The sequence below is a fragment of the Melospiza melodia genome, chromosome 1 (assembly GCF_035770615.1).
Source record: "Melospiza melodia melodia isolate bMelMel2 chromosome 1, bMelMel2.pri, whole genome shotgun sequence".
Lineage (NCBI taxonomy): Eukaryota > Metazoa > Chordata > Aves > Passeriformes > Passerellidae > Melospiza > Melospiza melodia.
This window is the reverse complement of record NC_086194.1, coordinates 91,191,148-91,218,236: the sequence shown is the minus strand read 5'-3', so window position 1 is coordinate 91,218,236 and position 27,089 is coordinate 91,191,148. Positions and strand designations below refer to the sequence as shown.

The 27,089-nt window shown below is 44.9% G+C and overlaps 4 protein-coding genes across 9 annotated transcripts; all 4 read left to right on the top strand.

Moving 5' to 3' along the window:
- Positions 1–36: 36 nt before the first annotated feature.
- Positions 37–6,080, top strand: LOC134421166 (serpin B6-like). Its single transcript, XM_063161701.1, has 7 exons — positions 37–152; positions 538–715; positions 1,736–1,873; positions 2,440–2,557; positions 2,788–2,930; positions 3,946–4,113; positions 4,790–6,080. The coding sequence occupies exons 2-7, from the start codon at positions 548–550 to the stop codon at positions 5,204–5,206; spliced, it is 1,152 nt and encodes a 383-aa protein (XP_063017771.1). The 5' UTR covers positions 37–152; positions 538–547; the 3' UTR covers positions 5,207–6,080.
- Positions 87–13,820, top strand: LOC134421167 (serpin B6-like). 4 transcript variants are annotated; one of them, XM_063161747.1, is made up of 8 exons: positions 6,406–6,734; positions 7,073–7,163; positions 7,559–7,736; positions 8,610–8,747; positions 9,364–9,481; positions 9,711–9,853; positions 11,433–11,600; positions 12,543–13,820. In XM_063161747.1, exons 3-8 carry the CDS (start codon positions 7,569–7,571, stop codon positions 12,945–12,947), a joined length of 1,140 nt encoding a protein of 379 aa, XP_063017817.1. In that variant the 5' UTR covers positions 6,406–6,734; positions 7,073–7,163; positions 7,559–7,568; the 3' UTR covers positions 12,948–13,820. The 4 variants fall into 4 exon arrangements, with proteins under 4 accessions (XP_063017809.1, XP_063017817.1, XP_063017787.1 ...); XM_063161717.1 differs by having other exon boundaries at positions 6,407–6,734; positions 7,073–7,182; XM_063161728.1 differs by having other exon boundaries at positions 6,407–6,734; positions 7,058–7,182.
- A 340-nt stretch (positions 13,821–14,160) lies between these two features.
- Positions 14,161–20,776, top strand: LOC134421156 (serpin B6-like). Of its 2 annotated transcripts, none has more exons than XM_063161677.1 (8): positions 14,161–14,479; positions 14,818–14,927; positions 15,304–15,481; positions 16,355–16,492; positions 17,105–17,222; positions 17,448–17,590; positions 18,618–18,785; positions 19,462–20,776. In XM_063161677.1, the coding sequence occupies exons 3-8, from the start codon at positions 15,314–15,316 to the stop codon at positions 19,882–19,884; spliced, it is 1,158 nt and encodes a 385-aa protein (XP_063017747.1). In that variant the 5' UTR covers positions 14,161–14,479; positions 14,818–14,927; positions 15,304–15,313; the 3' UTR covers positions 19,885–20,776. The 2 variants fall into 2 exon arrangements, with proteins under 2 accessions (XP_063017747.1, XP_063017755.1); XM_063161685.1 differs by lacking the exon at positions 14,161–14,479 and adding an exon at positions 14,496–14,632.
- A 301-nt stretch (positions 20,777–21,077) lies between these two features.
- On the top strand, positions 21,078–26,837 carry LOC134421146 (serpin B6-like). Of its 2 annotated transcripts, none has more exons than XM_063161664.1 (8): positions 21,078–21,436; positions 21,767–21,856; positions 22,266–22,443; positions 23,320–23,457; positions 24,023–24,140; positions 24,371–24,513; positions 25,532–25,699; positions 26,372–26,837. In XM_063161664.1, the coding sequence occupies exons 3-8, from the start codon at positions 22,276–22,278 to the stop codon at positions 26,771–26,773; spliced, it is 1,137 nt and encodes a 378-aa protein (XP_063017734.1). In that variant the 5' UTR covers positions 21,078–21,436; positions 21,767–21,856; positions 22,266–22,275; the 3' UTR covers positions 26,774–26,837. The 2 variants fall into 2 exon arrangements, with proteins under 2 accessions (XP_063017734.1, XP_063017725.1); XM_063161655.1 differs by having other exon boundaries at positions 21,767–21,875.
- The last annotated feature ends 252 nt before the right edge of the window (positions 26,838–27,089 follow it).

Below are 27,089 nucleotides of genomic sequence, written 5' to 3'. Positions count from 1 at the left end.
TTTTAGTCACAATGAAATTCTTGCAAGTTTTCTTGCTTTTAGGCAAAGTCCTTCTGCTGACTTCTCCCAGCCTGGCTGGCAGGTTTAAAACCCAGCGTGCATACCCAAGAGCAAGCTGCAGCTACCACTGAAGGTCTGCAGACTTAGAAAAGGTAAGAGTTGGTAATTCTGCTGGTCTGATGTCTAACTTTGGCTCTGGTGGTCCAATAAATGGAAATTATTTGCTTTGTGAAGTCAAGAGAAACTTCCTTCTGTATGTCCTGATGAAAATGCTGTTGTGTCTGACCACCTGAAAAGAAGTCACAAAAAGTGTAGGTATGGGATTGAAATTTAGAAGCAGGCACTAAACTGATAAAGTAACTCTAATCTGTAGTATGGAATTTTAGATGCTTGTGGCACCAAATCAGTCTCCAGTGAGCTGATAATTTTCCAGCCTTTGCTGCCTAGTTTATGCTGGGAAGTGTAGAAGGTATACAAATAACAAATAACTGATTTGTATTCTAATAAATTTGAATCATTCTGTGTTTGATGTCCCAGGCTTGGAAGCATGGAAAGCCTCTGTGCAGCAAACAGCACTTTTGCTGTGGATCTGTTAAGAAGGCTGTGTGAGAAGAACAGTGGGCAGAATGTGTTCTTTTCACCATTTAGTATTTCTTCTGCTTTGTCCATGGTTTTGCTGGGTTCAAGAGGTAGCACTGAAGCCCAGATTCGTAAGGTAGGTCAAAATAAAGTCACTGGATTGCATTTGATGGGATCATTTGAGGAAGAGATGTGTCTTCCAGTCTGTGACGTGCACTTGTGCTAAACAGTGATTGTCACTGTGGTGTGAGAGAGCAGAGCTCTTCCTCTGGGGTGTTTGTGTAAACAGGACCTGTTTTCTTTGGTTTTTTTATGTGAGCAATGTTAAGTACATAATGAAGAAGTTTCTGGATTTAATATGGGCGAGTTTTTTTGAGACTGATGTTCTTTAATATGTAATTAAAATGTACCTGGAGATTTTTTACTTGATCCAGAGGTGGCTACATAATTTTTTTTCCTGGCTTTCTTCGGCTTATTATCATGTGATACACATTCTGAAAATGGAGCCAAGCACAATAAAATATTTTCAAAATCCCACAGTCTATATTTCAGACAGTAACTGCATCTTGATTTATTTCTTTTTAAAAAGTTCTTCAGGTAGCAAATATCTCTTGACTTGTCTGTTATGTAGAAAGTGACAATATTAAGTACAGAACCAGTCCTGTTGGTTTGGATGTTTGCTTCCATTGCAAAGTAGGAGAGGAGTGTAAACTCATATCATGTTTCCATGTACTTTATAAAAATATCTGGGAAATCTATGTTGTTGCTATAGATTTAGATACTCAAAATCCATCTGGACACATTCTGAGCTTCCAGCTCTAGGTGTCCCTGCTTGGGCAGGGCTTTGTAGCAGATTGCCCCCACAGGTCCCTTCCAGACTGAGCCATTCTGTGATCCTGTAGTGCTTGCCTTGAGGGAAGGAAAATCAGGGCTCCCGATTCTGCTGCTCCCCAATTTTTGACTTGTGCAGTGCCTTGCTGGGTACATCAGATATGCCTTGCTTGATAAGCTCCAGATAGGAGGTGTGCTGAAAAAATCTCGTGGCCTCAAATCACAGTGTTTAACTTAAATGTAATTTTAATATAAAACCAGTCATGCTGAAGCGAGTGTGTTTAGAGAAGTTAAGGACACTGCTGTGGATGTTGTCTTTGTGCAGGTGCTTTGTCTGAAGAATGCCCAGGATGCTCACAATGGGTATCAGTCCCTTCTCTCTGAAATTAATGATCCAAACACCAAATACATCCTGAGAACTGCGAACCGCCTCTATGGAGAAAAGACCTTTGAGTTTCTTCCAGTAAGTAGCCATTAAATTTGTGGCATGTCTTAGCATAATGTAGTTAGTGCCTCTGTCCTCTGGAGGTCAAGGCAGGCTTTGGGGTTTGATTTCCAATGTTTCTGTGCTGAGATGCAGGAGTGCAATAGATTCTGCCAGAGTCTGAACTTGGTGGATTATCTCCTTTAAATAACACGTGCTCTGAATATGGCAAAGCAGGGTAAAGTCCATCAGTGTCTACACTTGAGGCTTCTGCGATCCATTCATCTCTTTGGCTGTGGGACAAATGGTTAATGTATCTTCTAGAAAAACTCTGATAAACCAACTTATAAAATCATATGTACCTGAAGCATAAAATACATACAGGGAAAAAAAAATAACCGTACTGTGGTGAATAAGCCATTTAATAAAATTTCCTAATTCAAAGAAGTGGTATAGATCCTAGAAGGAACTTGTCAGTGAGAAGTTTAAGCTAAATGAAGCTGGGGAAGGAAAGCTGGCAGATTTCCTTGGAGTATGCAAGAATCACTTGTGTCTGAAGGAGAGTAAATCTCTTGCTGAAAATCTGTTGTGAATGTCCCTGTTAGTCATTTATAGAGTCCAGTCAGAAATCCTACCATGCTGGCCTGGAACAGATGGACTTCCTGCATGCTTGGGAGGATTCCAGGAAACAAATCAATGTCTGGGTGGAGGAAAGGACTGAAGGTGAGTGCTTTTCCAAGTTGTGTTTAATGGATGCCATTGTGTGGGTAAACACCTAGTTCAGGATATAGGATTGTGAATTTACACTACTAAAAGAGTGAGCTGTTGATGTACCTGGTACATGATTCTCTTCTCTGTTGTGTATAAAATGGAGACATGATACTATCTTGGAGAATAATTAGATCCATGTCAACCTCTTAATTAATGTGTGTTTTTTTCTTTGTGTCTTAAAGGCAAAATTCAGAACCTGTTGGCAGAGGGGACTCTTAATTCCCTGACCAGGCTTGTGTTGGTGAATGCCATCTATTTCAAAGGCAACTGGAAAGAGCAGTTCAACAAACAGAGTACCAGAGAGTGGCCATTCCACATTAATAAGGTATGATGGGCTAAAATGCTGACAATGCCCTGTTAGGTGGATGTTGTCTGAAATGACCACCTTTAAGAAGAAATGAGATCTTTCAATCAGGGTTCCCTTGCATAGGCTGTGTGAGATTCCTTATTCCCCCTCCCTTTCCCTGGAGGTCTCTCTTTGCTGAGTTTCTCTCAACTTTCACACCATTACTAGAACTTCTAATATAGCACAAAGTGAGATGTGAAAGTTTGCGAATTTCAGTCTTCTTCAGTCAGAGCTTCCTTGCTGCATTCCTGCCCCTGAGCCAATCCATGTGAAATGGAAAACAAATTTACTTTGAAGACCTGCTCTGCAGTCTTCTTTTTAGAATTGCTCCTGAGGAGGACTTGGCCCCTGGCATGGGCAGGCCGTGGCTGCCCCTCAGGATTCTTTGCAGCCCTGGGTTGGCCTCCAGGAGTCACGAACAAGACCTGGTAATGTGCCTTCCTTAACTCAGCTGCTTGAAGCAGCCATTGTGGAAAATGGAAGATCTCCTGCCTGTCTGGAAACTGTCCCTCCCTGCAGTGGTGAAATGAATCCAGGAATATTTGAATGTGCTGATATAACTTCTAAATAAGGGAATGTTGCTGCTTACCCCAAGAGTACCTCCAACAGCATTTCAGAGACTGCTGGAATGACTAGGCTCCTGCCACCTTGGTCTCTTCCTATAGGAATGTGTTGAAAAAGCTGGCAGGAGTATGCAGAGACGCTGTTGCATTTTCTGTTCCCTTCTGCTGTGCAAGCTTAGAACCAGCTTTCAAGATGCATCACCAAAAGGATGTCGGGCTGATGAATAATCTGCTTTTGAGTTGTGGTGGAATATCATGCACTGTATGCACCTCATGCTCTCCAAAAGGCAGTGATAGGGCTGCCCTCTGTGGTGTGTGATCAGTTCCATTTGGTCAAATCCTAAAAGGCCATGAGTGACTTGCTGCCTGCTATGTAGTGTGAGACCAGCAGAGAAGCTCAGCACTAACTGTTGGCATCTCTTGATTTCTAGAAAGAGACCAAACCTGTGCAGATGATGTTCAAGGAGGCAACTTTCAACATGACCTACGTTGGGGACTTCCAGACCAAAATCCTGGAGCTGCCCTATGTGGGAAAAGAACTGAGCATGATCATCCTGCTCCCTGATGCAATCCAGGATGGCTCCACAGGCTTGGAAAGAGTAAGTAGTTGAGCTGAGTGCAAAGAGAGGCTGAATCCTTCCAGGGAAGAAAGTCTGAATTGCACAGAGACCTGCAGTTGAGTTCCAGCGCAATTGTGTCCCTGGTGCTCCAGGCCAGCAGAAATGTCCCTCTCCTGGCTGTCCCCAAAGGGACAGCCCCTGCCATGTCAGTGCTGCTCAGGCTGTGTGCTGCTCCCTTGGCCAGAGGCTCTGGAAGCAGAGCTGGCCCTGCTCAGGGGCAGAGGTCAGCTGTGGTTGTGGGGAAGGCAGAGTGTGGTGATGATGGAATGTGGAGAGGGGATGTTGGGTGGGCTCTTTGGAAGTGCTGTGGCTTGTCCTGTAGGTGTTGTGTGCTGAGCAGCTGGCAGGTGGTGTGTGGCTCACTGGCTGGCAAGAGGCTCAGAGGAAAGGGCAGGATCTCCTTTGTGCTGAGGGTAGCATGAGAGTTTGGGCTCTTTGGAACTCTGGACCAGGAGTTTATTACCAAGGCTTCTTGAGTCATTTATTCCCCAATTAAAAACGAAATGAAAACCTCCAGAGTCTTCATGCATAACAAAGGGAAAAACCCCATTCATGTTATGTGCTGTGTGAATAAAGACACAGAAATCACTACTTTGGCTATGTAATATTGACTCTGTTCTCACTGTAATTAAGTAAATTTGGAATTTTTCTTCAGCTGGAAAGAGAACTTACACATGAGAAGCTGATGGGTTGGATCAGTCCCGAAATGATGAAATCTACAGAGGTGGAGGTGTATTTACCCAAATTTAAACTGGAAGAAAATTATGATCTGAAACCTATTTTAAGAAGAATGGGAATGCCTGATGCATTTGAGTCAGGGAAGGCAGACTTTTCAGGAATGTCACTTGTCATCTCTCCTGGTAATGAGCTGGTGCTCTCTGAAGTGGTTCACAAATCCTTTGTGGTAGTCGATGAAGAAGGCACTGAAGCAGCTGCTGCCACAGCTGTAGTAAGAATTGCATTATGTGCAAAAAGATCTTTAAAATTTACTGCTGATCATCCCTTCCTCTTCTTCATCCGGCACAACAAAACTTGCAGCATTTTGTTCTGTGGCAGATTTTGCTGTCCCTAAGGAGGAGATGTCTTGGCAGCATAGGTGCCTTCAGACAATAAATTTATATTTCCCTAGAACGAGGTGACTCATTCTGCACTAATTGTTTCTTTCAGCTGTGCCTGATTTTCTTCTGTAGTCTTGATCTTAGGCTTGGCAGGAATAACAGATCTGCTTAGACAAACAGAGCACGTGCCATGTCCAACCCCTCCTGTGCCTGTGTGCTTGAGGTCTCCAGGTTCTTGCTGACACAAGAACCATCCCACTTGCTCTGTGAGTGCTTTTTCTGTGCTTGAGTTCACTTTTGGTGTCCAGCAGGCAGAGTCAGGCAGTGAGAGCCCATGGGATTGTTACCTTTGCTTGTGACAAGGCTGGAGCACTTTTGTAGCTGCCCTTGCCCTTTACCTTCCAGTCTCCTGCATTGAGTGCCTTGATACATTGCCTGGAGCTGAAAGGAGTTTTTGGCAGCCTGTTCCAGGTGTTGCTGAACATCCTGCATAGATGGGGGCTTTTGGCTAATAGCTGGAGCCGCACTTAGGCACGAGTGGGATTGAAAGTGTGCTGTTATCAGAGCTGTCCTGGGTGGTATTGGGGCGAGTACTTTTATTCCTTCACTCCAGGACACTTGGGTTTATTCCCTGTCCCCTGGTTCTGGTAGTGTAACAAAGAGTGAAATAAAAGGGCAGATGGTGCCTATGGACTATTTGAAGGAGAAAGATTTAATTTCAAAATATTATTTTTTTTTGCTACTGTTTTATGTTTATTGTATTAATATTCTCTGAGACACCATAGTTTACCTGTATAATACCAAAGACAGGGATGTAACCGCTTTCCTTCCACGGGGATGTATGTTGTGGGTCCTGTTGCTGGCACAATAAAAGAAGTGTAAGCTCTGCACGGGTCTGTTTGTCCTGTTTCGGTTGTACACGATGCACGTCCGTGTCGGGCTGTCTGTGACAGAGGCGCTCCCGGCAGGCCCGGCGGGGTTCGCTGTGCCCGGCCCGGCCCGGCCCGGCGGGCGCTGTCTCCTCTCGCGGCTGTCGCCGGCCGGGCAGGGGCAGGGACGCGGCGCAGCGGCCTCGGCCGCGCTGGGGCTGCGCGGGGCGGGCGGGGCCCGGGGCGGCTCCGCGCTGTCCCCGCCCGCGGGGCATCCTGCGGGAACGGGGCGGTGTCGGGGCAGAGGCGGCGATGTTTGCTGGGCTGCCGAAAGCGCGGCGCTTCTCGGGCTGCGAGGGCTGCGGGGCTCGCACGGGCGGTGCAGGGAAGGGGAAGGAAAGCGAAAGCGCCACCGGGGCATTGCTTCAGCTGTTGGCTCGGGAGGTGCCGGTGGTTTTTTTAGCACAGAGCTTGCTAAAAGACCATTGCAGGGCTGCCGTGCCGATTGCGTGTTTGCCGGAGAGAGCTGGCAGTGATACCAAGAATTTCTGTGGGAGAGCAGTTCAGGAAATCCCGTAATTCTGATGAAAACTCCTCCCCCCAGTTGGGCGGGTATAAAAGGAAGCAGCAAATGTGCCAGTTCTGCTTCAAGAAGTGTGGGGAGAGCTGCTGTGTGAGTGAAATGTGTGGGACTGCGGGGTGTGTCAGTAAGAAGAGCTTAAACGTGGATTTGCCGGCACAAATCGTTCCAATTTCCAGTTATAATGCAATGAATTTTTCTTTTATACGTAGTGCCACAAACTTGGAGCGATAAGCGAAGTTGTTGGTAATGTGCAGAGCAAATATCCTGTTTTATTGTGATTCATATTTACTTAGTATGGTTGGAGATTTCAGTTTGTTTGGGATTTCTTCTTGTGCTTTTTTCCGTTTGTTTGTGGGGTTTTTTTTCTTATTTTTCGGTAAAGAATATTTTAGTGACAATGAAATTCTTGCAAGTTTTCTTGCTTTTAGGCAAAGTCCTTCTGCTGACTTCTCCCAGCCTGGCTGGCAGGTTTAAAACCCAGCGTGCATGCACAAGAGCAAGCTGCAGGTACCACTGAAGGTCTGCAGACTTAGAGAAGGTAAGAGTAGGTAATTCTGCTGTTCTGATGTCTAACTTTGCCTCTGGTGGTCCAATAAATGGAAATTATTTGCTATGTGTAGTCATGAGAAACTTCCTTCTGTATGTCCTGATGAAAATGCTGTTGAGCCTGACCACCACAAAAGAAGTCACAAAAAGTGTGTGTATGGGATTGAAATTTAGAAGTAGCCTCTAAATTTGTAAATTAACTGTAATCTGTAGTTTAAATTTTCAGGTGCTTGTGGCACCAAATCAGTCTCCCGTGAGCTGATAATTTTCCAGCCTTTGCTGCCTAGTTTATGCTGGGAAGTGTAGAAGGTAGAAATAACTGATTTGTATTCTAATAAATTTGAATCATTCTGTGTTTGATGTCCCAGGCTTGGAAGCATGGAAAGCCTCTGTGCAGCAAACAGCACTTTTGCTGTGGACCTGTTAAGAAGGCTGTGTGAGAAGAACAGTGGTCAGAATGTGTTCTTTTCACCATTTAGTATTTCTTCTGCTTTGTCCATGGTTTTGCTGGGTTCAAGAGGTAGCACAGAAGCCCAGATTCGTAAGGTAGGTCAAAATAAAGTCACTGGATTGCATTTGATGGGATCATTTGAGGAAGAGATGTGTCTTCCAGTCTGTGACATGCACTTGTGCTAAACAGTGATTGTCACTGTGGTGTGAGAGAGCAGAGCTCTTCCTCTGGGGTGTGTGTGTAAAGAGGACCTGTTTTCTTTGGTTTTTTAGTGTGAGCTTTGTTCAGTAACAAATGAAGAAGTTTCTGTATTTTGTGTGTGCAGTTTTCTTTGTGGTTTTTAAGAGCGATCTTCTTTAATATGTAATTAGAATGTTCCTGGAATTGTGTTTATTGATCAGTAGGTGGCTACATAAGTTATTTTCTTTTCCTTCCTTGCTTGGGTTTATTATCAGATGATACATGTTCTGAAAAGGAAGCCAGGCATATAAAAATATATTAAACCTCCAACTGTCTATATTTAAACTGGAAACTGCAATTTGATTAATTCCTTTTTAAAAATGTGCTCAGGTAGCAATTATCAATTGGCTTGTGTTTTATGCAGGATGTAATAATATTAAACGCAGGACCAGTCCTTTTGGTTTGGATGTTTGCTTCCTTTGCAAAGTAGGAGAGGAGTATAAACTAAGATCTTGTTTCCATGTACTTTATAAAATTTTTCTCGGAAACCTGTGCTGTTGCTGTAGTTATAGATGCTCAAAGTCCATGGACACAGTCTGAGCTACCGACTCTAGTTGTCCTTGCTTGGGCAGGGCTTTGTAGCAGATTGTCCCCACAGGTCCCTTCCAGACTGAGCCATTCTGTGATCCTGTAGCGCTTGCCTTGAGGGAAGGAAAATCAGGGCTCCCGATTCTGCTGCTCCCCAATTTATGACTTGTACAAGCACTGCAGATGCTGTCTTTGTGCAGGTGCTTTGTCTGAAGAATGCCCAGGATGCTCACAATGGGTATCAGTCCCTTCTCTCTGAAATTAATGATCCAAACACCAAATACATCCTGAGAACTGCGAACCGCCTCTATGGAGAAAAGACCTTGGAGTTTCTTCCAGTAAGTAGCCATTAAATTTGTGGCATGTCTTAGCATAATGTAGTTAGTGCCTCTATCCTCTGGAGGTCAAGGCAGGCTTTGGGGTTTGATTTCCAATGTTTCTGTGCTGAGATGCAGGAGTGCAATAGATTCTGCCAGAGCCCAGTGTCAGAAATTGGTGGAGAATCTCCTTTAAATAATTTGTGTTCTGCATGGACAGGTGATGCTAAGCAGGGTAAAATCCATCCGTCTTTCATCTTGACAGGGCTGTGATGCATTCATCAGTTTCGATGTGTGACAAGTGATTGATGTATTTCTTAGCAAAAGTCTTATAAAGTAATTTATAAAATTATATGTCATGTTCATGAAGTAGAAAATAAAAACATGACCCCCCCCCCCAATCCTTGTGAATGAAGGGTAGAAGTTTGTAGTACAGTGCATAAACTGTAACAATATTGATTACTTGCTCAAAGAAGTAGTATAAATACTTGTAGGAACATGTCAGCCAGAACTTTAATGGCTCTGTATGAAGCTGGGGAAGGAAAGCTGGCTGATTTCCTTGGAGTATGCAAGAATCACTTGTGTCTGAAGGAGAGTAAATCTCTTGCTGAAAATCTGTTGTGAATGTCCCTGTTAGTCATTTATAGAGTCCAGTCAGAAATCCTACCATGCTGGCCTGGAACAGATGGACTTCCTGCATGCTTGGGAGGATTCCAGGAAACAAATCAATGTCTGGGTGGAGGAAAGGACTGAAGGTGAGTGCTTTTCCCAGGGCTCAGTTGTGTTTAATGGATGCCATTGTGTGGGTAAACACCTAGTTCAGGATATAGGATTGTGAATTCAAACACCTCAAATAGTGAGCTGTTGCTGTGCCTGGTACATGATTCTCTTCTCTATTAACTGCCGACCAGAAACTATCTTGGAGAATAATTAGATCCACTTCAGCCTCTTAATTAATGTGTGTTTTTTCTTTGTGTCTTAAAGGCAAAATTCAGAACCTGTTGGCAGAGGGGATTCTGGATTCCCTGACCAGGCTTGTGTTGGTGAATGCCATCTATTTCAAAGGCAACTGGGAAGAGCAGTTCAACAAACAGAGTACCACAGAAAGGCCATTCCACACTAATAAGGTATGATGGGCTAAAATGCTGACAATCGACTGTTAATCTGAAGTAGCCTGAAATGACCACGTTTAAGAAGAAATTAAATCCTTCAGTCAGGGTTGCCTTGGGTGGGATATATGAGATTCTTTCTGTCCCCTCCCTTTCATATGAATACCATCTTTGCTGAGTTTCTCTGAACTTTCACATCCTTATTAGAACCTTTCATGTAGCACAAAGAGAGGTGTGAAAGCTTGTGCCTTTATGTCTCCTTCAGTCAGAACTTCCCTTCAACTTTTCTGCCCCTGAGCCAATCCATATGAAATGGAAAACAAATTTCCTCTGAAGACCTGTGTTCTCTGCAGCCTTGTTTTTAGAAGCAGATCAGTGCTCCTGAGGAGGACTTGGCCCCTGGCATGGGCAGGCCGTGGCTGCCCCTCAGGATTCCTTGCAGCCCTGGGTTGGCCTCCAGGAGTCACGAACAAGACCTGGTGATGTGCCTTCCTTAACTCACGTGCTTGAAGCAGCCATTGAGGAAAATTGAAGATCTCCTGCCAGTCTGGAAACTGTCCCTCAGTGTGCAGTGGTGAAATAAATCCAGGAAGGCTTTTAAGTGCTACTAGCACTTTTAAATTAGGGAGTGTTACTGTTCACCCCATACTCTGTACAAGAACTTCAGGGACAGGTTTGGTTCCTGACACCTTTTCCTCCATGAACATTTGGAAATGCAAGGTGTAAGCTGAAACATTAAGCTAGTTATTTTACATGCTGTTCAGTAACAAAGAGTTACTTTGACATCCCAGGAACATTTCCAACATCTTGTGAAATTATTTCTGTGACTTTGGCACTTATTATGGGTCACTGGATGATTTTCTATTGCTTTATGGCTTTCCTTTTGCTTATCGATCCTTTTTATGTGTCACTGCTGTTGCAAAATAATTTCTGCCATATTCTCTCTGGGCATTATTCCAATAGACATTACTTTAATTGCAAAAAGCTGCTTATGTTAAAATCTCATGAAGGGAAGAGAGAAAGCAATGAAACTGAGAAGAAGGAAGATAATGATGTAAACAATAGTAGCTGATACTCCATGTGGAAATGGAATAAGATAGCAGGAAATGAAAATGAGAATAGAATCTCTCCCCTTACTGCTATCCTCATGACTTTTAAGAATTCATAATAATACTCTTTCTGGATAGTTTAAAGTAGATAGATTTAAAAATATTTTGTCGGTTTTATGGTCACACAGAACCATATGGACTAACAATACATACACTGAAATAACTTATTCATGTATTGCAAAGAACAATGCCCCTACTTATTACTACCTCACTTTACTACTTGTCACTAGTTCTTAAGTTAACAAAAGAGTGAGAACATCAATTTACCTTAAAGGAATATTCCCAAACATTTTTACGTTAATAATTAAAAAGGAAATCTCAGGATTTTTAGTTATTAACAAAGAACAGAGTGGTGTCTGTGTTCTGTGGTGTGTGATCAGTTCCATTTGGTCAAATCCTAAAAGGCCATGAGTGACTTGCTACCTGCTATGTAGTGTGAGATCAGCAGAGAAGCTCAGCACTAACTGTTGGCATCTCTTGATTTCTAGAACGAGACCAAACCTGTGCAGATGATGTTCAAGGAGGCAAATTTTAACATGACCTACATTGGAGACTTGCAGACCAAAATCCTGGAGCTGCCCTATGTGGGAAATGAGCTGAGCATGATCATCCTGCTCCCTGATGCAATCCAGGATGGCTCCACAGGCTTGGAAAGAGTAAGTAGTTGAGCTGAGTGCAAAGAGAGGCTGAATCCTTCCAGGGAAGAAAGTCTGAATTGCACAGAGACCTGCAGTTGAGTTCCAGCGCAATTGTGTCCCTGGTGCTCCAGGCCAGCAGAAATGTCCCTCTCCTGGCTGTCCCCAAAGGGACAGCCCCTGCCATGTCAGTGCTGCTCAGGCTGTGTGCTGCTCCCTTAGGCAGAGGCTCTGGAAGCAGAGCTGGCCCTGCTCAGGGGCAGAGGTCAGCTGTGGTTGTGGGGAAGGCACAGTGTGGTGATGATGGAATGTGGAGAGGGGATGTTGGGTGGGCTCTTTGGAAGTGCTGTGGCTTGTCCTGTAGGTGTTGTGTGCTGAGCAGCTGGCAGGTGGTGTGTGGCTCACTGGCTGGCAAGAGGCTCAGAGGAAAGGGCAGGATCTCTTTTGTGCTGAGGGTAGCATGAGAGTTTGGGCTCTTTGGAACTCTGGACCAGGAGTTTATGAATAAAGTTCTCTAAGACTGGCTGCAAAGGGCCTTTGTGAACTCACTGTTTTCATGATGCTGCTGAATGACCTGTGGGATGAGCCTTTTGTAAAGTGATAGAAGAACTGGGTTCAGATTATTTGTGTTCTTGTTAACCGTTCTGTGCCTTTCTGTCCCATAAGTAAAAATTAAAAAAAAAAATCCATGGACAATTTATCATGTTCTGTAGAAGCACACATTACATGGAGGAGATTGATCCCTATTATAGCTATCAGAAAAAACAGTAGAAAATGATCTTGGCAGGGGCAGAATGCACTAGTGAGAGGTAAAACTTGAAGTTTTGGCTTGAGAAACACTAACCAGGTTAAAAAAGATGCATCTTATGCAATATGTAAACAAATCACATAATCAGTTCATTTGCAAGTATAACTCTGATTCAATTCACATTGTAATTAAGTTAATTTGGAATTTTTCTTCAGCTGGAAAGAGAACTTACACATGAGAAGCTAATAGATTGGATCAATCCTGAAATGATGGACTCTACAAAAGTGAGGGTGTCTTTACCCCGATTTAAACTAGAAGAAAATTATGATCTGAAACCGCTTCTGAGCAGCATGGGAATGCCTGATGCATTTGATTTGGAGAAGGCAGACTTCTCAGGAATCTCATCTGGTAATGAGCTGGTGCTCTCTGAAGTGGTTCACAAATCCTTTGTGGAAGTCAATGAAGAAGGCACTGAAGCAGCTGCTGCCACAGCAGCAGTGATGATGATGCGCTGTGCAATGATAGTTCCAGATTTTACTGCTGATCATCCCTTCCTCTTCTTCATCCGGCACAACAAAACTTGCAGCATTTTGTTCTGTGGCAGATTTTGCTGTCCCTAAGGAGGAGATGTCTTGGCAGCATAGGTGCCTTCAGACAATAAATTTATATTTCCCTAGAACGAGGTGGCTCATTCTGCACTAATTGTCTCTTTCAGCTGTGCCTGATTTTCTTCTGTAGTCTGGATCTTAGGCTTGGCAGAAATAACAGATCTGCTTAGACAAACAGAGCATGTGCCATGTCCAACCCCTCCTGTGCCTGTGTGCTTGAGGTCTCCAGGTTCTTGCTGACACAAGAACCATCCCACTTGCTCTGTGAGTGCTTTTTCTGTGCTTGAGTTCACTTTTGGTGTCAGCAGGCAGAGTCAGGCAGTGAGAGCCCATGGGATTGTTACCTTTGCTTGTGACAAGGCTGGAGCACGTTTGTAGCTGCCCTTGCCTTTTACCTTCCAGTCTCCTGCATTGAGTGCCTTGATACATTGCCTGGAGCTGAAAGGAGTTTTTGGCAGCCTGTTCCAGGTATTGCTGAACATCCTGCATAGATGGGGGCTTTTGGCTAACACCTGGAGCCGCACTTAGGCACGAGTGGGATTGAAAGTGTGCTGTTATCAGAGCTGTCCTGGGTGGTATTTGGGGCGAGTACTTTTATTCCTTCACTCCAGGACACTTGGGTTTATTCCCTGTCCCCTGGTTCTGGTCCTTTAAAAAAGAATGAAATAAAAGGGCAGATGGTGCCTATGGAGTATTTGAAGGAGAAAGTCTTAATTGCAAAATATAATTTTTTTTGCTACTGTTTTATGTTTATCATTGTAATATTCTCTGAGACACCATAGTTTACCTGTATAATACCAAAGACAGGGATGTAACCGCTTTCCTTCCACGGGGATGTATGTTGTGGGTCCTGTTGCTGGAACAATAAAAGAAGTGTAAGCTCTGCACGGGTCTGTTTGTCCTGTTTCGGTTGTACACGATGCACGTCCGTGTCGGGCTGTCTGTGACAGAGGCGCTCCCGGCAGGCCCGGCGGGGTTCGCTGTGCCCGGCCCGGCCCGGCCCGGCCCGGCGGGCGCTGTCTCCTCTCGCGGCTGTCGCCGGCCGGGCAGGGGCAGGGACGCGGCGCAGCGGCCTCGGCCGCGCTGGGGCTGCGCGGGGCGGGCGGGGCCCGGGGCGGCTCCGCGCTGTCCCCGCCCGCGGGGCATCCTGCGGGAACGGGGCGGTGTCGGGGCAGAGGCGGCGATGTTTGCTGGGCTGCCGAAAGCGCGGCGCTTCTCGGGCTGCGAGGGCTGCGGGGCTCGCACGGGCGGTGCAGGGAAGGGGAAGGAAAGCGAAAGCGCCACCGGGGCATTGCTTTAGCGGTTGGCTCGGGAGGTGCCGGTGGTTTTTTTAGCACAGAGCTTGCTAAAAGACCATTGCAGAGCTGCCGTGCCGATTGCGTGTTTGCCGGAGAGAGCTGGCAGCGATATCAGGAATTGCTGTGGGAGGGCAGTGAAGGAAATCCCGAAATTCTGATGAAAACTCCTCCCCCCAGTTGGGCGGGTATAAAAGGAAGCAGCAAATGTGCCAGTTCTGCTTCAAGAAGTGTGGGGAGAGCTGCCGTGTGAGTGAAATGTGTGGGGATGCGGGGTGTGTCAGTCAGAAGAGGTTAAACGTGGATTTGCCAGCACGAATCCTTCCAATTTCCAGTTATAATGCAATGAATGTTTCTTTTATATGTAGTGCCACAAACTTGGAGCGATAAGCGAAATTGTTGGTAATGTGCAGAGCAAATATCCTGTTTTATTGTGATTTATATTTACTTAGTATGGTTGGAGATTTCAGTTTGTTTGGGATTTCTTCTTGTGCTTTTTTTGGTTTGTTTGTGGGGGTTTTTTTCTTATTTTTCGGTAAAGAATATTTTAGTGACAATGAAATTCTTGCAAGTTTTCTTGCTTTTAGGCAAAGTCCTTCTGCTGACTTCTCCCAGCCTGGCTGGCAGGTTTAAAACCCAGCGTGCATACCCAGGAGCAAGCTGCAGCTACCACTGAAGGTCTGCAGACTTAGAAAAGGTAAGAGTTGGTAATTCTGCTGGTCTGATGTCGAACTCTGGCTCTGGTGGTCCAATAAATGGAAATTATTTGCTATGTGTAGTCATGAGAAACTTCCTTCTGTATGTCCTGATGAAAATGCTGTTGTGCCTGACCACCACAAAAGAAGTCACAAAAAGTGTAGGTATGGGATTGAAATTTAGAAGTAGCCTCTAAATTTGTAAATTAACTCTAATCTGTAGTTTAAATTTTCAGGTGCTTGTGGCACCAAATCAGTCTCCAGTGAGCTGATAATTTTCCAGCCTTTGCTGCCTAGTTTATGCTGGGAAGTGTAGAAGGTAGAAATAACTGATTTGTATTCAAATAAATTTGAATCATTCTGTGTTTGATGTCCCAGGCTTGGAAGCATGGAAAGCCTCTGTGCAGCAAACAGCACTTTTGCTGTGGACCTGTTAAGAAGACTGTGTGAGAAGAACAGTGGGCAGAATGTGTTCTTTTCACCATTTAGTATTTCTTCTGCTTTGTCCATGGTTTTGCTGGGTTCAAGAGGTAGCACTGAAGCCCAGATTTGTAAGGTAGGTCAAAATAAAGTGACTGGATTGCATTTGATGGGATCATTTGAGGAAGAGATGTGTCTTCCAGTCTGTGACATGCACTTGTGCTAAACAGTGATTGTCACTGTGGTGTGAGAGAGCAGAGCTCTTCCTCTGGGGTGTGTGTGTAAAGAGGACCTGTTTTCTTTGACTTTTTAGTGTGAGCTTTGTTCAGTAACAAATGAAGAAGTTTCTGGATATTGTGTGTGCAGTTTTCTTTGTGGTTTTTAAGAGCGATCTTCTTTAATATGTAATTAGAATGTTCCTGGAATTGTGTTTATTGATCAGTAGGTGGCTACATAAGTTATTTTCTTTTCCTTCCTTGCTTGGGTTTATTATCAGATGATACATGTTCTGAAAAGGAAGCCAGGCATATAAAAATATATTAAACATCCAACTGTCTATATTTAAACTGGAAACTGCAATTTGATTAATTCCTTTTTAAAAATGTGCTCAGGTAGCAATTATCAATTGGCTTGTGTTTTATGCAGGATGTAATAATATTAAACGCAGGACCAGTCCTTTTGGTTTGGATGTTTGCTTCCTTTGCAAAGTAGGAGAGGAGTATAAACTAAGATCTTGTTTCCATGTACTTTATAAAATTTTTCTCGGAAACCTGTGATGTTGCTGTAGTTATAGATGCTCAAAGTCCATGGACACAGTCTGAGCTACCAACTCTAGTTGTCCTTGCTTGGGCAGGGCTTTGTAGCAGATTGTCCCCACAGGTCCCTTCCAGACTGAGCCATTCTGTGATCCTGTAGCGCTTGCCTTGAGGGAAGGAAAATCAGGACTGCTGACTCTGCTGCTCCCTAATTTATGACTTGTACAAGCCCTGCAGATGCTGTCTTTGTGCAGGTGCTTTGTCTGAAGAATGCCCAGGATGCTCACAATGGGTATCAGTCCCTTCTCTCTGAAATTAATGATCCAAACACCAAATACATCCTGAGAACTGCGAACCGCCTCTATGGAGAAAAGACCTTTGAGTTTCTTCCAGTAAGTAGCCATTAAATTTGTGGCATGTCTTAGCATAATGTAGTTAGTGCCTCTATCCTCTGGAGGTCATGGCAGGGTTTGGGGTTTGCCTGACACATTTTCTGTGCTGAGATGCAGGAGTGCAATAGATTCTGCCAGAGCCCAGTGTCTGAAATTGGTGGAGAATCTCCTTTAAATAATTTGTGTTCTGCATGGACAGGTGATGCTAAGCAGGGTAAAATCCATCCGTCTTTCATCTTGACGGTGCTGAGATGCATTCATCAGTTTCCCTGTGTGACAAGTGATTGATGTATTTCTTAGCAAAAGTCTTATAAAGTAATTTATAAAATTATATGTCATGTTCATGAAGTAGAAAATAAAAACATGACCCACCCCCAATCCTTGTGAATGAAGGGAGAAGTTTGTAGTACAGTGCATAAACTGTAACAATATTGATTACTTGCTCAAAGAAGTAGTATAAATCCTTGTAGGAACATGTCAGCCAGAACTTTAATGGCTCTGTATGAAGCTGGGGAAGGAAAGCTTGCTGATTTCCTTGGAGGATGCAAGATTCATCTGTGCCTGAGGGGAGTAAATCTCTTGCTGAAAATCTGTTGTGAATGTCCCTGTTAGTCATTTATAGAGTCCAGTCAGAAATCCTACCATGCTGGCCTGGAACAGATGGACTTCCTGCATGCTTGGGAGGATTCCAGGAAACAAATCAATGTCTGGGTGGAGGAAAGGACTGAAGGTGAGTGCTTTTCCAAGTTGTGTTTAATGGATGCCATGGTGTGGGTAAACACCTAGTTCAGGGTATAGGATTGTGAATTCAAACAACTCAAATAGTGAGATATTGCTGTGCCTAGTACATAATTCTCTGTTGTGTATTAAATGGAGACATGATACTATCTTGGAGAATAATTAGATCCATGTCAACATTTTCATTATTGTGTGGTTTTTTCTTTGTATCATAAAGGTAAAATTCAGAACCTGTTGGCAGAGGGGACTCTTGATTCCCTGACCAGGCTTGTGTTGGTGAATGCCATCTATTTCAAAGGCAACTGGGGAAAGCCTTTCCGGAAAGCGAGTACCAGAGAGTGGCCATTCCAAATTAATAAGGTATGATGGGCTGAAATGCTGACAATGCCCTGTTAGGTGGATGTTGTCTGAAATGACCACCTTTAAGAAGAAATGACATCTTTCAATCAGGGGTCCCTTGGATAGGCTGTGTGAGATTCCTTATTCCCCCTCCCTTTCACAGGAAGTTTCTCTTTGCTGAGTTTCTCTGAACTTTCACATCCTTATTAGAACCTTTCATGTAGCACAAAGAGAGGTGTGAAAGCTTGTGCATTTAAATCTTCTTCAGTCAGAACTTCCCTGCAACTTTTCTGCCCCTGAGCCAATCCATGTGAAATGGAAAACAAATTTCCTCTGAAGACCTGTGTTCTCTGCAGCCTTGTTATTAGAAGCAGATCAGTGCTCCCGAGGAGGACTTGGCCCCTGGCATGGGCAGGCCGTGGCTGCCCCTCAGGATTCCTTGCAGCCCTGGGTTGGCCTCCAGGAGTCAGGAACAAGACCTGGTAATGTGCTTTCCTTAACTCAGCTGCTTGAAGCAGCCATTGTGGAAAATGGAAGATCTCCTGCCTGTCTGGAAACTGTCCCTACCTGCAGTGGTGAAATGAATCCAGGAATATTTGAAAGTGCTGATATAACTTCTAAATAAGGGAATGTTGCTGCTTGCCCCAAGAGTACTTCCAACAGCATTTCAGAGACTGCTGGAATGACTAGGCTCCTGCCACCTTGGTCTCTCCCTGCTGGAATGTGTTGAAAAAGCTGGCAGGAGTATGCAGAGACACTGTTGCATTTTCTGTTCCCTTCTGCTGTGCAAGCTTAGAACCAGCTTTCAAGATGCATCACCAAAAGGATATAGGGCTGATGAATAATCTGCTTTTGAGTTGTGGTGGAATATCATGCACCGTATGCACCTCATGCTCTCCAAAAGGCAGTGGTAGGGCTGCCCTCTGTGGTGTGTGATCAGTTCCCTTTGGTCAAATCCTAAAAGGCCATGAGTGACTTGCTGCCTGCTATGTAGTGTGAGAGCAGCAGAGAAGCTCAGCACTAACTGTTGGCATCTCTTGATTTCTAGAAAGAGACCAAACCTGTGCAGATGATGTTCAAGGAGGCAACTTTCAACATGACCTACGTTGGGGACTTGCAGACCAAAATCCTGGAGCTGCCCTATGTGGGAAAAGAACTGAGCATGATCATCCTGCTCCCTGATGCAATCCAGGATGGCTCCACAGGCTTGGAAAGAGTAAGTAGTTGAGCTGAGTGCAAAGAGAGGCTGAATCCTTCCAGGGAAGAAAGTCTGAATTGCACAGAGACCTGCAGTTGAGTTCCAGCGCAATTGTGTCCCTGGTGCTCCAGGCCAGCAGAAATGTCCCTCTCCTGGCTGTCCCCAAAGGGACAGCCCCTGCCATGTCAGTGCTGCTCAGGCTGTGTGCTGCTCCCTTGGGCAGAGGCTCTGGAAGCAGAGCTGGCCCTGCTCAGGGGCAGAGGTCAGCTGTGGTTGTGGGGAAGGCACAGTGTGGTGATGATGGAATGTGGAGAGGGGATGTTGGGTGGGCTCTTTGGAAGTGCTGTGGCTTGTCCTGTAGGTGTTGTGTGCTGAGCAGCTGGCAGGTGGTGTGTGGCTCACTGGCTGGCAAGAGGCTCAGAGGAAAGGGCAGGATCTCCTTTGTGCTGAGGGTAGCATGAGAGTTTGGGCTCTTTGGAACTCTGGACCAGGAGTTTATTACCAAGGCTTCTTGAGTCATTTATTCCCCAATTAAAAACGAAATGAAAACCTCCAGAGTCTTCATGCATAACAAAGGGAAAAACCCCATTCATGTTATGTGCTGTGTGAATAAAGACACAGAAATCACTACTTTGGCTATGTAATATGGTCTCAATTCTCATTGTAATTAAGTAAATTTGGAATTTTTCTTCAGCTGGAAAGAGAACTTACACATGAGAAGCTGATGGGTTGGATCAGTCCAGAAATGATGAATTCTACAGAGGTGAAGGTGTATTTACCCAGATTTAAACTGGAAGAAAATTATGATCTGAAACCTATTTTAAGAAGAATGGGAATGCCTGATGCATTTGAGTCAGGGAAGGCAGACTTTTCAGGAATGTCACCTGTCATCTCTCCTGGTAATGAGCTGGTGCTCTCTGAAGTGGTTCACAAATCCTTTGTGGAAGTCAATGAAGAAGGCACTGAAGCAGCTGCTGCCACAGCTGTGCTATTCTGTGAGGGCTCTGAAATAATAATGTCCATTCCAGAATTTACTGCTGATCATCCCTTCCTCTTCTTCATCCGGCACAACAAAACTTGCAGCATTTTGTTCTGTGGCAGATTTTGCTGTCCCTAAGGAGGAGATGTCTTGGCGGCATAGGTGCCTTCAGACAATAAATTTATATTTCCCTAGATTGGGAATTGGTGCTCATTCTGCACCAATTGGTGCTCATTCTGCACCAATTTTTTCTTTCAGCTGTGCCAGCACTTCTTCTCTAGTTTTCATCTTAGGTTTGGCAGGAATAACAGATCTGCTTAGACAAACAGAGCACGTGCCATGTCCAACCCCTCCTGTACCTGTATGCAGAGGCTGACACAAGAACCATCCCACTTGCTCTGTGAGTGCTTTTTCTGTGCTTGAGTTCACTTTTGATACCCAGGAGGGAGAGTCAGGCAGTGAGAGCCCATGGGAGTGAAGTTACTTTTGCTTGTGACAAGGCTGGAGCACGTTTGTAGCTGCCCTTGCCTTTTACCTTCCAGTCTCCTGCATTGAGTGAGTGCCTTGATACATTGCCTGGAGCTGAAAGGAGTTTTTGGCAGCCTGTTCCAGGTATTGCTGAACATCCTGCATAGATGGGGGCTTTTGGCTAACACCTGGAGCCGCACTTAGGCAAGGGTGGGAATGAACGTTCGCTGTTATCAGAGATGTCCCATGGTGGTATTTGGGGCAAGTACCTTTGTTACATCACCCCAGGACACTTGGGTTTATTCCCTGTCCCCTGGTTCTGGTCCTTTAAAAAAGAATGAAATAAGAGGGCAGATGGTGCCTATGGACTATTTGAAGGAGAAAGTCTTAATTTCAAAATATAATTTTTTTTGCTACTGTTTTATGTTTATCATATTAATATTCTCTGAGACACCATAGTTTACCAGTTTAATACCAAAGACAGAGATGTAACCGCTTTCCTTCCACGGGGATGTATGTTGTGGGTCCTGTTGCTGGAACAATAAAAGAAGTGTAAGCTCTGCACGGGTCTGTTTGTCCTGTTTCGGTTGTACACGATGCACGTCCGTGTCGGGCTGTCTGTGACAGAGGCGCTCCCGGCAGGCCCGGCGGGGTTCGCTGTGCCCGGCCCGGCCCGGCCCGGCCCGGCGGGCGCTGTCTCCTCTCGCGGCTGTCGCCGGCCGGGCAGGGGCAGGGACGCGGCGCAGCGGCCTCGGCCGCGCTGGGGCTGCGCGGGGCGGGCGGGGCCCGGGGCGGCTCCGCGCTGTCCCCGCCCGCGGGGCATCCTGCGGGAACGGGGCGGTGTCGGGGCAGAGGCGGCGATGTTTGCTGGGCTGCCGAAAGCGCGGCGCTTCTCGGGCTGCGAGGGCTGCGGGGCTCGCACGGGCGGTGCAGGGAAGGGGAAGTGAAAGCGAAAGCGCCACCGAGGCATTGCTTCAGCTGTTGGCTCGGGAGGTGCCGGTGGTTTTTTTAGCACAGAGCTTGCTAAAAGACCATTGCAGGGCTGCCGTGCCGATTGCGTGTTTGCCGGAGAGAGCTGGCAGCGATATCAGGAATTGCTGTGGGAGGGCAGTGAAGGAAATCCCCAAATTCTGATGAAAACTCCTCCCCCCAGTTGGGCGGGTATAAAAGGGAGCAGCAAATGTGCCAGTTCTGCTTCAAGAAGTGTGGGGAGAGCTGCTGTGTGAGTGAAATGTGTGGGACTGCGGGGTGTGTCAGTCAGAAGAGGTTAAACGTGGATTTGCCAGCACGAATCCTTCCAATTTCCAGTTATAATGCAATGAATTTTTCTTTTATATTAATGCCATAAAGTTGGAGCAATAAATGAAGTTGTGCGGAGCAAATATCCTTTCTTAATGTGATTTCTATTTGCTTAGTATTGTTGGAGATTTCAGTTTGTTTGGGATTTCTTCTTGTGCTTTTTATCGATTTGTTTGTGGGGTTTCTTTTTCTTATTTTTCAGTAAAGAATGTTTTAGTGACAATGAAATTCTTGCAAGTTTTCTTGCTTTTAGGCAAAGTCCTTCTGCTGACTTCTCCCAGCCTGGCTGGCAGGTTTAAAATCCAGCGTGCCCACTAGAAGCAAGCTGCAGGTACCACTGAAGGTCTGCAGACTTTGAGAAGGTAAGAGTTGGTAATTCTGCTGTTCTGATGTCTAACTTTGGCTCTGGTGGTCCAATAAATGGAAATTATTTGGTATGTGATGTCAAGAGAAACTTCCTTCTGTATGTCCTCACCAAAAAGCTGTTGTGCCTGATCACCTCAAAAGAAGTCACAAAAAGTGTAGGTATGGGATTGAAATTTGGAAGCAGGCACTAAACTGATAAAGTAACTCAAATCTGTAGTATGCAATTTCAGGTGCTTGTGGCACCACATCAGTCTCCAGTGAGCCGATAATTTTCCAGCCTTTGCTGCCTAGTTTATGCTGGGAAGTGTAGAAGGTATACAAATAACAAATAACTGATTTGTATTCAAATAAATTTGATCATTGTTGTTCTGTGTTTGATGTCCCAGGCTTGGAAGCATGGAAAGCCTCTGTGCAGCAAACAGCACTTTTGCTGTGGACCTCTTAAGAAGACTGTGTCAGAAGAACAGTGGGCAGAATGTGTTCTTTTCACCATTTAGTATTTCTTCTGCTTTGTCCATGGTTTTGCTGGGTTCAAGAGGTAGTACTGAAGCCCAGATTTGTAAGGTAGGTCAAAATCAAGTTGATTGGATTGCATTTGATGGGATCATTTGAGGAAGAGATGTGTCTTCCAGTCTGTGACATGCACTTGTGCTAAACTGTGATTGTCACTGTGGTGTGAGAGAGCAGAGCTCTTCCTCTGGGGTGTGTGTGCAAAGAGGACCTGTTTTCTTTGGTTTTTTAATGTGAGCTTTGTTAAGTACATAATGAAGAAGTTTCTGGATTTAATATGAGCGATTTTTTTCTGTCATATTTCAGACTGATGTTCTTTAAAATGTAATTAGAATGTACTGGGAATTGTGTTTATTGCCCAATAGGTGGCTACATAAATTATTTTCTTATCCTTGCTCTCTTGGGCTTATTATCATGTGATACACATTCTGAAAATGGAGCCAAGCACAATAAAATATTTTCAAAATCCCACAGTCTATATTTCAGACAGTAACTGCATCTTGATTTATTTCTTTTTAAAAAGTTCTTCAGGTAGCAAATATCTCTTGACTTGTCTGTTATGTAGAAAGTGACAATATTAAGTACAGAACCAGTCCTGTTGGTTTGGATGTTTGCTTCCATTGCAAAGTAGGAGAGGAGTGTAAACTCATATCATGTTTCCATGTACTTTATAAAAATATCTAGGAAATCTATGTTGTTGCTATAGTTTTAGATACTCAAAATCCATCTGGACACATTCTGAGATTCCAGCTCTAGGTGTCCCTGCTTGGGCAGGGCTTTGTAGCAGATTGTCCCCACAGGTCCCTTCCAGACTGGGCCATTCTGTGATCCTGTAGTGCTTGCCTTGAGGGAAGGAAAATCAGGGCTCCCGATTCACCTGCTCCCCAATTTATGACTTGTACAAGCCCTGCAGACGCTGTCTTTGTGCAGGTGCTTTGTCTGAAGAATGCCCAGGATGCTCACAATGGGTATCAGTCCCTTCTCTCTGAAATTAATGATCCAAACACCAAATACATCCTGAGAAATGCGAATCGGCTCTATGGAGAAAAGACCTTGGAGTTTCTTCCAGTAAGTAGCCATTAAATTCGTGGCATGTCTTAGCATAATGTAGTTAGTGCCTCTATCCTCTGGAGGTCAAGGCAGGCTTTGGGGTTTGATTTCCAATGTTTCTGTGCTGAGATGCAGGAGTGCAATAGATTCTGCCAGAGTCTGAACTTGGTGGATTATCTCCTTTAAATAACACGTGCTCTGAATATGGCAAAGCAGGGTAAAGTCCATCAGTGTCTACACTTGAGGCTTCTGTGATCCATTCCTCTCTTTGGCTGTGGGACAAATGGTTGATGTATCTTCTAGCAAAACTCTGATAAACCAACTTATAAAATCATATGTACCTGAAGCATAAAACAGATACAGGGAAAAAAATTAACTGTACTGCGGTGAATAAGCCATTTAATAAAATTTCCTAATTCAAAGAAGTGGTATAGATCCTAGAAGGAACTTGTCAGTGAGAAGTTTAAGCTAAATGAAGCTGGGGAAGGAAAGCTGGCTGATTTCCTTGGAGCATGCAAGAATCACTTGTGTCTGAAGGAGAGTAAATCTCTTGCTGAAAATCTGTTGTGAATGTCCCTGTTAGTCATTTATAGAGTCCAGTCAGAAATCCTACCATGCTGGCCTGGAACAGATGGACTTCCTGCATGCTTGGGAGGATTCCAGGAAACAAATCAATGTCTGGGTGGAGGAAAGGACTGAAGGTGAGTGCTTTTCCAAGTTGTGTTTAATGGATGCCATTGTGTGGGTAAACACCTAGTTCAGGATATAGGATTGTGAATTTACACTACTCAAATAGTGAGCTGTTGATATACCTGGTACATGATTCTCTTCTCTGTTGTGTATAAAATGGAGACATGATACTATCTTGGAGAATAATTAGATCCATGTCAACCTTTTAATTAATGTGTGTTTTTTTCTTTGTGTCTTAAAGGTAAAATTCAGAACCTATTGGCAGAGGGGACTCTTAATTCCCTGACCAGGCTTGTGTTGGTGAATGCCATCTATTTCAAAGGCAACTGGAAAGAGCAGTTCAACAAACAGAGTACCAGAGAGTGGCCATTCCACATTAATAAGGTATGATGGGCTAAAATGCTGACAGTGCCCTGTTAGGTGGATGTTGTCTGAAATAACCACCTTTAAGAAGAAATGACATCTTTCAATCAGGGTTCCCTTGCATAGGCTGTGTGAGATTCCTTATTCCCCCTCCCTTTCCCTGGAGGTCTCTCTTTGCTGAGTTTCTCTCAACTTTCACACCATTACTAGAACTTCTGATATAGCACAAAGTGAGATGTGAAAGTTTGCGAATTTCAGTCTTCTTCAGTCAGAGCTTCCTTGCTGCATTCCTGCCCCTGAGCCAATCCATGTGAAATGGAAAACAAATTTACTTTGAAGACCTGCTCTGCAGTCTTCTTTTTAGAATTGCTCCTGAGGAGGACGTGGCCCCTGGCATGGGCAGGCCGTGGCTGCCCCTCAGGATTCCTTGCAGCCCTGGATTGGCCTCCAGGAGTCACGAACAAGACCTGGTAATGTGCCTTCCTTAACTCAGCTGCTTGAAGCAGCCATTGTGGAAAATGGAAGATCTCCTGCCTGTCTGGAAACTGTCCCTCCCTGCAGTGGTGAAATGAATCCAGGAATATTTGAAAGTGCTGATATAACTTCTAAATAAGGGAATGTTGCTGCTTACACCAAGAGTACTTCCAACAGCATTTCAGAGACTGCTGGAATGACTAGGCTCCTGCCACCTTGGTCTCTTCCTATAGGAATGTGTTGAACAAGCTGGCAGGAGTATGCAGAGACACTGTTGCATTTTCTGTTCCCTTCTGCTGTGCAAGCTTAGAACCAGCTTTCAAGATGCATCACCAAAAGGATATAGGGCTGATGAATAATCTGCTTTTGAGTTGTGGTGGAATATCATGCACTGTATGCACCTCATGCTCTCCAAAAGGCAGTGGTAGGGCTGCCCTCTGTGGTGTGTGATCAGTTCCCTTTGGTCAAATCCTAAAAGGCCATCATGAGTGACTTGCTGCCTGCTATGTAGTGTGAGAGCAGCAGAGAAGCTCAGCACTAACTGTTGGCATCTCTTGATTTCTAGAAAGAGACCAAACCTGTGCAGATGATGTTCAAGGAGGCAACTTTCAACATGACCTACGTTGGGGACTTCCAGACCAAAATCCTGGAGCTGCCCTATGTGGGAAATGAGCTGAGCATGATCATCCTGCTCCCTGATGCAATCCAGGATGGCTCCACAGGCTTGGAAAGAGTAAGTAGTTGAGCTGAGTGCAAAGAGAGGCTGAATCCTTCCAGGGAAGAAAGTCTGAATTGCACAGAGACCTGCAGTTGAGTTCCAGCGCAATTGTGTCCCTGGTGCTCCAGGCCAGCAGAAATGTCCCTCTCCTGGCTGTCCCCAAAGGGACAGCCCCTGCCATGTCAGTGCTGCTCAGGCTGTGTGCTGCTCCCTTGGGCAGAGGCTCTGGAAGCAGAGCTGGCCCTGCTCAGGGGCAGAGGTCAGCTGTGGTTGTGGGGAAGGCACAGTGTGGTGATGATGGAATGTGGAGAGGGGATGTTGGGTGGGCTCTTTGGAAGTGCTGTGGCTTGTCCTGTAGGTGTTGTGTGCTGAGCAGCTGGCAGGTGGTGTGTGGCTCACTGGCTGGCAAGAGGCTCAGAGGAAAGGGCAGGATCTCCTTTGTGCTGAGGGTAGGATACGAGTTTGGGCTCTTTGGAACTCTGGACCAGGAGTTTATTACCAAGGCTTCTTGAGTCATTTATTCCCGAATCAAAAATTAAAACCTCCACAGTCTTCATGCTTAATCCACAGTAAAAGAAAGATGCATGTTATGTGCTATGTGAGTAAACACACAGAAATCACTACTTTGGCTATGTAATATTGACTCTGTTCTCACTGTAATTAAGTAAATTTCGGTTTTTTCTTCAGCTGGAAAGAGAACTTACATATGAGATGCTGATGGGTTGGATCAGCCCTGAAATGATGAAATCTACAGAGGTGGAGGTGTATTTACCCAGATTTAAACTGGAAGAAGATTATGATCTGCAACCTATTTTAAGAAGAATGGGAATGCCTGATGCATTTGAGTCAGGGAAGGCAGACTTTTCAGGAATCTCACCTGGTAATGAGCTGGTGCTCTCTGAAGTGATTCACAAATCCTTTGTGGAAGTCAATGAAGAAGGCACTGAAGCAGCTGCTGTCACTGGGCTGGTCATGAATTTTTGTGCAATGAGAATTCCAGAATTCATTGCTGATCATCCCTTCCTCTTCTTCATCCGGCACAACAAAACTTGCAGCATTTTGTTCTGTGGCAGATTTTGCTGTCCCTAAGGAGGAGATGTCTTGGCAGCATAGGTGCCCTCACAGAATAAATTTATATTTCCCTGGAACAGAACAACTCCTTTTTGCACTAATTTTCTCTTTCAGCTGTGCCAGAAGTTTCATGCTATTTATGTTCCTTTTGGCAGGAATGAGTGAGCTGCTTAGACAAACAGAGCACGTGCCATGTCCAACCCCTCCTGTACCTGTGTGCTGAGTTCTCCAGGTTCTTGCTGACACAAGAACCATCCCACTTGCTCTGTGAGCGCTTTTTCTGTGCTTGAGTTCACTTTTGATACCCAGGAGGGAGAGTCAGGCAGTGAGAGCC